The sequence below is a fragment of the Jaculus jaculus genome, chromosome 2 (assembly GCF_020740685.1).
Source record: "Jaculus jaculus isolate mJacJac1 chromosome 2, mJacJac1.mat.Y.cur, whole genome shotgun sequence".
Taxonomy (NCBI): Eukaryota; Metazoa; Chordata; class Mammalia; order Rodentia; family Dipodidae; genus Jaculus; species Jaculus jaculus.
Window position 1 is genome coordinate 179,542,169 of NC_059103.1, and position 9,782 is coordinate 179,551,950.

At 42.8% G+C, this 9,782-nt stretch overlaps 1 protein-coding gene across 1 annotated transcript; it reads right to left on the reverse strand.

Annotated features, from left to right (window-relative positions):
* Nucleotides 1-2,274: 2,274 nt before the first annotated feature.
* Tmem74 (transmembrane protein 74) lies at nt 2,275-6,721 on the reverse strand. Its single transcript, XM_045144568.1, has 2 exons — nt 6,590-6,721; nt 2,275-4,605 (listed from the first exon to the last, which is right to left on the reverse strand). Exon 2 carries the CDS (start codon nt 4,212-4,214, stop codon nt 3,294-3,296), a length of 921 nt encoding a protein of 306 aa, XP_045000503.1. The 5' UTR covers nt 4,215-4,605; nt 6,590-6,721; the 3' UTR covers nt 2,275-3,293.
* Nucleotides 6,722-9,782: the final 3,061 nt, after the last annotated feature.

Here is a 9,782-nt window from a genome sequence, read left to right on the forward strand (position 1 = left end):
GGACCATTACCTATGAAAGCCAGAATGTTTGGTTTTCACTACTTAGAATGCCCTTCTGTGGAAATAAAAATAACAAAACAAATACACACTTTGGTTCAGACCCTTAATTCTTGTTTTCAAATATTTTATTTTTATTTATTTATTTATTTGACAGAGAAAGGGGGGGAGAGGGAAAGTGAATGAGCATACCAGGGCATCCAGCTACTGCAAATGAACTCCAGATGCATGTGCCCCTTGTGCATCTGGCTAATGTGGGTCCTGGGGAACTGAACCTGGGTTCTTTGGTTTTGCACGCAAATGCCTTAACTGCTAAGACATCTCTTCCGCCCCAGACCCTTAGTTCTTGATATTAACTTGGATTAGTGTTCACTAACTCATTTGACTTCATCCTGGGGACAAAGATAGGAAAGCCACAGTTGATTTTGGTGGGACAGTTTATCTGAATTTGCACCTCAAAAGGTATGCTTGTGCCAACACTGGTTAAGCTGGGTCTCAATGCAGATGAAGAACTTTTGATAGACTCATATTTTAAGCAGTGCTGAGGATTAAACCAGGGCCTCACAGATGCTAGGCAGGCTCCCTACCACTGAGCCACATTGCAGGCCTCAACCTTATTTTAAATTCAAGTAATCTTCTACTTGAAGCCAAGAAATGATGGGCTCCACAAGAAAAACAAAAACAGAATGCCTGGAGAAAAGTTATGAAGGAATTATGTCAATCACCCTAAAGAAAGCATCCAGGTGATTTTGTCCATTGTCCCTCTTGGGACAATAGTTTTCCTTCATGCAAAGAGAACCTCAAAAGTAGTGCTCTATATAAAAGCAGATATAAATAATGTTGAAATATGCATTTTTTTTACTTTTAACTTAAAATTTGATTTTCTTAAATAAAAAAAATGTTGCTTCAAGTCATGACTGTATGATTTAACACTATTCATAAAATTCTCCCATATGAAAAGCTTTTGGTTTTCTTTGTCATCAATTTTACAAACTAGAAAAGACTGACATTTGATTTTCAAACTCATCTTCTATCAAGAACTGAAAATTGGACCACAAATTAACTTGTTTCAGCTCACCATTTGATTAATCATGTTTTTCAAATCAATAAAAAAATCACTTGATCTGTACACATAATTATTTCTCATAAATGAACATCACTCATGTTATTTTTGTAAGTTTTTTAGATAGGGTTTCAGTATGTAACCCAGGCCTTGAACTTGCAGTGATCTTTCTACTTCCTCCTGCCTCAGCCTCCCAGGCTAAGATTATAGGCATGAATGACCAGTCCTGGCTTTAAGATGTACTTATGAAGTATACTAGATACTGTTGTTATAGTTGTTTTGTTATACGGCTCATAAAACCAGCTTAGTCCCTTTTTGCCTCAAAATCATCCAAGATGGATTCTCAAGCAGGCTTGAGTAGATAATTTATAAATCTTTAGGACATAAAATACAGCTCGTTGGTAAGGTGGTCTTGGTGCCAATCATGATACAACAGTCAAAGAAAAATAAAAAGAGCCAGCTAGGGAAATCAATTGTTTGTGGCTGATGTTAGCTACATCAAATTTCCTCTCCTGACCATGGGATTTCTCATTTTCCCTATCTTTTGCATGTCTGCCATCCTCACCTTATTCTCTCTTTTTGCATTTTATTTTAAGTACATAAAGCTAAGTAGACTTTACTAATGTTTTGACTGATTGCTATGTCATCCACAAGAACTCATTCACATAGAGATCCTGGTTAACATACCTTGCCTGTCTGTCACCCACATATTTGACAGTCCTCAATAAACAACACAATGTCCATGTTGGAATGAGTTGGGTTTCAGAATCTACAAAGAAGACACTTTTATTTGCCAAGCCTCCTCACTCACACTCTTTTCACAGCTCCAGTCTTTTAAGGTGGACCCCATTAGTCCTTGTAAGGTGAATAATCAAATGCCTACAATGGGAAATTTGGACCACCTCTCGGAATAGCTGTGTAATCACCATCTTCATCAGGTGGCACTTCCTAGGCCCTTCTTGAGAGGCTGCCATACTGCAGTGCTACCAGTGTGGATACCAGGTGTGTCTTACAAATTTGTGACCACTCCCAGCCTACCTCCCATAGACCAGGAGTTTATATTTGATAAAGCAAGAACAGTTACTGAGGGTCAACAGGAGAGGTTCAGAAGGATTTCTAGGCCTTATGAAGAGATGAGATCTATTGACGAATACAACTGCCACTGAATGCATTGGTTTGATATTTTTGTTTGGTAATTGTTTTATTTTTTGGGGGGGGGGGGGGCTATGGACTTAAATACACCTGAAGCAATGGGTTATTATGAGTGTTACAGCCTGCTAGGCATGGTTGCCAATATTCTAGCTGCTAGTATAAAGGAAGTTTTATCCAAGACACACAACAAAATGTTACCAGGGAGCTTGCCAGGGCCAATCATGACACAAATCTGTCTCATTCAGCTGGGAAGAGATGTGTTTTAAAAGTCTCATACTTTGTCTCTCTCATGCGAGAACTGAAAAGGGCTTTATAAGCAATATAAACAGGATAACAGCAAAACTACCAAGTAAAACATATCAGCAGCTAATTTTACTTCCTTTAGAAACAGGGCATGTAACAATGCAATGACAAATGCCTGACAATAACTCTGAGTTAATTCCATGTTGGTCTTAATGTTTCATATAATTTTCATTTATTATAAAGTATATCCTAAGGACATAGTTTCCATTTCTGAATCTAGTGATAAATTTTAAATGTAACAATTTAATAGATTTTATAAAAATAACTAACATCCTCCAGGTTCTAAATACACTCAAAAAGTATACAATTTACTCTTTAGCCAAATTATAAGAAGAAAATGTTCACAAGAAAATGAACAAGCACCTTTGAGAGTTAAATGTAAGCCTTCCTATTCAACTAGTGCTTATGTTTCACAAAACAGATTGCCAACAAATTGCATGATATGCAGGTCCTGCTGGAGTACATACCTTGTATTTATGTAAAGGTTATCATTGCATATTAGGTCCTTGGATTTACTCTGCTATAGAAGCCCATGGTTATTACAGACCAAGTAACTTGCAGCTCTCAGCAAAAATGCTGTAGCTGGTGTGGCTTCATTTGCATCTTTACATGGCTTTTCTTCAAACACAAGAAAACATGGGAACACAAACACTCACTGGCTTCTGGTTTGTGAAATAATTTTTTTTTCTTGACAGGTAAACAAACTGCACAATTATCTTTAACATTTTTTTTTCATATAAAATACCATAGCATAGACTCAACTAGTTCATAATCAAAATTAACTCTGTACAGTAAGGGCATCTTCCTCTACCAAGGACAGTTCCAGGGTATTTTCATGAGTGCTGGTCTTCATCCTGAAGTTGAAAGAACCATAGAGTTTTGCAGACTCTTTGGAAGAGGCAAATCTGTTTCGACGGTACAGCTCCCCCTTCCACATTGACATCATTAGCAAACAGGACAGAACGACCCCCCCAAGTGTGAGGAGGCACAGGCCAGCAATCACACAGCGGTCCAGGTGTGCCCCCAGCCTTGCGCTCTCCTTTTCTAGACGTTCCATCTCCCGGGCTGCCACTGTGTTAGGATCCACTGTCACCTCCCGCGGAACGATGTAAGAAATGATCACCAGTAATACACCAGTGACCAAGAACAAGATAGCACTGATAAAACCGTAGTCCACGGACTTCCCTGAAGAAGTAACTTCTGAATTTGAATCGTCATCTTCAGAAATCAAAGATATGGCAGCCTCATGGGGCCATTCATTTGGATTTCCCCAGCCAACGTCTCCAGGGTGATTACTGCCTTTTGCTAAGGGGGACCTTAGATTTCTCTGTTCCAAGTTGACATTCTCATCCACGTAAGCAAAAGATGTTTCTAACTCTTGACTGCAACAGTCACAGACTTTCCGCTCAGCTATCATCTGGTTGATCACTGAGTCAAGAGGTCCTGGTGGGAAGAAGTTTGGCTGAATAACAGCTCCGTCTTGCAGGGAAGAAGAGGATGGGGATGTGGGAGAAGGGCTAAGTCTAGATCCATCCACCCCATGGGTGCTTGGTAGAGATGTACAGTGTTTCTGACAGCAAAGAGCAGCTCTGAGGACCACCACTTCTTCCTGGCTGCCAGGAGGCCCTCCTGAAATTGGGTCCACAACATCACATAGATCTGCTGGGCTGTTTGTCTTAGCAAGGTAGTGGAGCTCCATGGGAGCTAGTTAAACAGCCTGCAGTGGCTTTCAGGAAATTTGCAATACAGATAAGGACCCTATAGTAGCTAGCAATATACAGCAGGGAGCAGCGCTGCCCCTGGGGTCCTGGTTTCCTTTGCAGCCATGGCTACCTGTGAGGTCTCAGCCCCAGTACCTCCTATGAGGACCAATAAAGAGCCAGAGGGAACCTGGAGCTAGGAGTGTGAAAGGGGCAAACCTGCTGACTTCTCGCAGGGATTAGGAGTGAGAAACACAGGTCAGGGTAGAAAAGGGGTAAGAAGGAAGTGGCAATATCTCTGGAGAAAGCATACTGCCGTCACCAAGCCAAATTTATCCCAGGAATCACACATTCCTGTGACAGGATCCCTCAAAGGAGAAGGCAGCTTTCCTGTAGAAAGACAGAAAGGAGTATTTCTGAATTTTCTGATTCAGTATTTCTGAATTTTCTGAATCTCTGGAGGACTTGAGCAGGCATAGACTTCTTAACAATTCAATTAGAATGTATGTTTATACCACTTAGTTCAGAGCACATTCTAATACAGATTAGCTGTAATGAATACAAGCTCCTATCAGCTGGGTTCCACTGCAGGAGCTTAGCATGTTGACTTAGCAGCTATGAAGTGAAAGAAAAGGCTAGCTTCATCAGCCACCACTTCTAACCTTTCATCTCACATATCCAGTGACCCAAGACACACACTGCCCTGGGTCCTGTATTCACAAGACCATATGCTGCTATGGGCTGTGGCTCCACTCTGCCCCTCCACTCTTGATTCCACAAGGCGCTCGCGCGCTCTCTGTCTCCCTTCCTCCCCCTCTCTCTCTCTCTCTCACTTTCTGGTTTTTTTTTTTTTTTTCTGTTTTGTTTTGCTTTTCACACACAGGGCCTGCTCAGGCGATGTGTCTGCTATTCTGCTGGATAAGTCTCAGTGAGCTGGAGTTCTTCCCTCTCTACAGTTTGCTAACCAATAAGCACAAGAAATTGACCATCCAGAAATGCTTCCAAACCCAATCTAGAAGTAGACTGACAGTAAGAGAAATGACAAATCAAGAGCATTCCGTGGAGGCAAACAGGCAAGAGACTATTTCCAAGGATGCCTCCGGAGTTCTGTGTCCACAACACTCTCTCCCCTCCACTGCAGCATGAGGCCTTTCTGCGCGTCACAGAATTTGGGATTGAACAAAAAGCCATCTACCTAACCATCCTTCCTGCCTCTGCCAGCTATCTGAGGAATAAAAACTCACTTTCCAATTTTATTAAATATAACAGTCTATCCGAGGTTCCTTTTATTTGTATGTCAAATACGGAGTGACAATTGATTTTAACTCCTCTGGGGGATGACTAATATGCATCAAAATCTTCAGCTCTTGAAGCTGATAGCAAAGGTCCTGTTAGCCTCATCTAACTAAAGTCATCCTGGGAGTTCACAGTCTAGTAGAGAACATACACTTTTTGTTTCTGCTATGCAATTCACACTGGGTATCTCTCTCTCCTTTCTCCGTTCCTGTCCCTCCCTGTCCCTCTCTCTTTTCTCTCATCTCCTATATCACACGTTTTTCTGCACGCACTAAAAGAAAACAAAAACAAAAGCACAACTGAGCCCGAGTTTTCCCTTTAGCAAGTATCCACAGCCCCTACTGGAAGATCCCTCAATGCAGGAAGAGATGGGAACCGGTTTCATCAATTACGGAAGTGAGACATCCTCAGGAAGATCCCTCGGGCATTAGGCTCTCTAACCTTTGACACAATTAACTAATCACATTAGTCTCCTTTAGAGAAAACTGGCAGGGTTCCTTATGAGACTTCCAATTTATAACAAAGGGGGAGAAAACAGGCGCTCAATTCTCTTCGCTTGCCTCTATTTCACTTAAAAGAAAAGAGACTCCGCTTATTCTACCAGAGTCTATTTCTTCGCAGTTCTCTAATCCGGGGCTTCCATCATCAGTGGATAATGGATAATCCCAGGGGACCAGCTAAAGGTCTTTTCCTCCCGCCCCGGCTTCATCTCTTCCTGTCTCTCTCTCTCTCTCTCATTCTGTTTAAAAGCCAAGATAAGGAGGCTGCACCTCCAAGAGAGGGTACAGCACTTTCCCGGTGGTCATTCTACTAAAAGCAGGGGCGAGACCGGTCTGGGGGAGCCCACCTCGGGATGCGCGACGCGAGCCGAGAGCCCCACGGGCGCCCGCCGGGATCCGTCAGTCCTCGGGGTGAACTCGGCGGCCACCCGGGTCCCCGCCGGCGCGCGGCGTCCCCAGAGGTCCCGGAGGCGAAGCAGACGCCCTGGGCTGCGAGTGGGGTGTGCACCTGGGCTCCGCTAGGATTCGGGCTCGGCTCCCCTCCAGCGTCTCCTCCCCAGCCCACTCTGGCCGCTCACCTTCGGCGTGGGCCACTCGGAGCGGCTGCAGCACCGCGCGCTCGCCCCAGGACAGCTCCTGGAGAAACTCCCGCATCATTCCCCTGCCGCAGCACTTGTAGCCTGCGCGCCGCTGCGATCCGCCGGGTGGGCTGCGCCGGGCGTGCTGGGCAGGACTGGGCTGGGCGGGGCGGGGCGGGGAGGGGCGGGGAGCTCCCTCTTGCTGAGCATCCCGGGAGATGTAGTTCAGTAGCATCCACGCATCCCTCCCCTTGCTGTTTCCTTTCACACCTCTTAAATTGTCCTTCCTGGAGACCAGTTTTTCTCTGTCTCCTCATACTTCTTCCTGGAGCTTCTAAGGAAAATATTATTATTATTATTATTATTTGGTTTTTTGAGGTAGGGTCTCACTCTAGCCCAGGCTGACCTGGAATTCACTATGTAGTCTCAGGGTGGCCTTGAACTCACTGCGATCCTGCTACCTCTGCCTCCTGAGTGCAGGGATTAAAGGCATGTGCCACCACGCCCGGCAGGAAAATATTATTCAAAAAATGCTTACTTGCAAGGAGAGAGAGAGAGAGAATAAGAATGAGAACTGGTGTGCCAGGGCTTCCAGCAGCTGCAAAGGAACTCCAGATGCATGAACCACTTTGTACATCTGGCTTTACATGGTAGTGGGGAATTGAACCAGGCTCATTAAGCTTTGCAGGCAGGTGCCTTAATCGCCGAGGCATTTCTCCAGCCCGAAAGCTCTGTTTTCCAAAGATGAGCATCTTGTGGAACCTTTGGGAGGTGGGGTCTTGCTGCAGGAGTTGTGTCACCGAGGGTAGGCCTTGAGAGATTCATTAATCTAGCCCTATCTGTGCTCGTTCATCAGCAATTTTGTTCTTGCTACCTTCCAGCTAATGTGACAAGTTGTGATAACACAGCCCGGACATTCCCCCTCCAGTCTGTAAGCCAAAATTAACCTTTTCCTCCTTTAAACTGCTTTGGTTGGGCATTGTGTCCCAGAAACAAGTAGATAGCTGGAACAATACTACCAATACTGTCAAATTTGTCAATTTTACAGGAAAAAAAAAAAACCGAATTACAAAAAAAAAAATAGTCAACATCTTACCACTGCAGTACAGGTGGGACATGAACCAAATCCGATTGCAAACATTTTGCTTTATTTACAGACCAAAGACAAGAAGAGGAGACAGGTATGTACGGAAACTGGAGACAGATGTTACCGAGGCTGTGGCACTAGAGATAGCACAAGCCAACTTCTTCTTGTGACATCCTCTTCAATCCGTGTGGATTTCAGCAGCCCACAGCTGAACACCCAGGGAATGTGGTTTGCACATCATCTCTGCTCTTTCTACATCTCCTTTGGAGTGATTCCAGTGTCACTGATCTTTCCATCTAAAAGGAGCACAAGGATTACAATACTTAGGGCATGTTACTACTTGTAAGTAACTGTGGTTACTTGGTAGATAGATCAGTATCTTTTCATAAAAATAACATTAGTTTTCCTTCATGTTGGGAAAAAGTCATACTTTAATGGTCCTAGGGACTCTAAAACCCAGACTCTTTAAATTCTTTTTATGCTCTGCTCTTCTCTGGAAGTTAGACTATTTGCTCATGCTATGTTGTTATGACTTCCTTGGCTTACTACACTTTCCCCCATAAGAAAATCTTCCCTCTGTTCTCCTATTCCATTCACTCTTAAGGACTAACTTGCCAGGCCTCACTTGTGGGAATGCATTCTATTCTCACTGCCATCGATCTAAAAAGTATCCCAGAGACACTGAGAGTGTCTGAAAGAGAACACCTAAGATGTTAAGAGGACTTAAACTCATATTCAATGAGAAGATGGTGAAAGAACTTGGAATATTTAGCCAAAAGAGATGAATTTGGCCGACAAAACAAACTTCCTTTAAATAATTTAAAGTTTGTAAAATTAAAGATGAATTTTACATTTTGATTTAAAAAGGGGAAACATAATCAATAATAGTTATAATGTCTACTATTGATTATATTTTATCACCTTAGCGTCTCACATCAATTCCATAAGGAATGTAACGTTGTTGTGCTCATGTTACAAGATAGAAATCAAGTTTTCATGAGTAAAAAGCAGGTTTACTCCCAAAGTCCGAGATAATTGGCAGAGCCAAGATTCTAACTTGCATATGTCTGATTGCAAAACCTGAGGCCTCTTTGGTCCCAAACTATACTATACAATGCTGTACCTTATATTCCCCAGCAGAGCAAATATACAATGTGGTAAAGCTTACAGCACAGACATAATGACAGAATTCCTCTTGTGGACATTATCCGCCTGCTATGTCTTCTCTGGATCCTGCAGGACAGCTTGGTAGGCACAGAGAGCAGGTGAGGTAGCACATCTATAAAGCACTGGATCCCCTAGGATGGCAAGACATAGTAACTGGAAGGTTCTATCAAATTTAATTTGTGGGCTGATTTGGAACTTAGGATAAGGTAGGACATTTGAATATGATGTGGTATGCTTCATAAAAGTGATTTATCTATTCCTGGAAAGGCTTTTAAAAAAAGCTTTTATGAGTGATATAGAAGAGATTTATCCACGTGGGTTGGATGCTCTCCATGGTCTCCATGCTAAACGAATTTTAATTTATATATCTTTCATGAAACATTTTCCATCAAGACCAGCTCTCAAAGGTTTCCATCTCCTATCAACTTTACTATGACTTGTCAACAGTGAAATTTATGATATTTATTATTCATTACCTTGTGGCACTCCTTGCATGGCTGATTCCTAAAAAGGTGAGCATCTCCATGTTGAACATCTTACTATATGCTGCAGAAAATCCAGGATTGCTATTGCATGCAATGAAATCAGATGACCAAACTGAATTGAAACCTGATATAATTATCAGTTATCCTCTCACTTACTTTTCCTTTATGAAGTACATTTGACTCCATATATTCCTTAGCATGGAAAACTTAACTCAATGTCCATTTATTACAAAGCTTCCTTCATAGAACTGGAAAAAAAAGAAAAAGAAGGGCTGGAGACATGGCTTAGCGGTTAAACGCTTGCCTGTGAAGCCTAAGGACTCAAGTTCAATTCTTCAGTACCCATACAAGCCAGATACACAAGGTAGCACATACATCTGGAGTTTGTTTGCAATGGCTAGAGGCCCTGGTGCACCCATTCTCTCTCTGTCTCTTTCCTTCTTTCTCTGTCAAA

What these genes read in the sequence shown, in the direction of transcription:
- Tmem74 (XM_045144568.1), bottom strand. Translation starts at nt 4,214, where the DNA reads ATGGAGCTCCACTACCTTGCTAAGACAAACAGCCCAGCAGATCTATGT.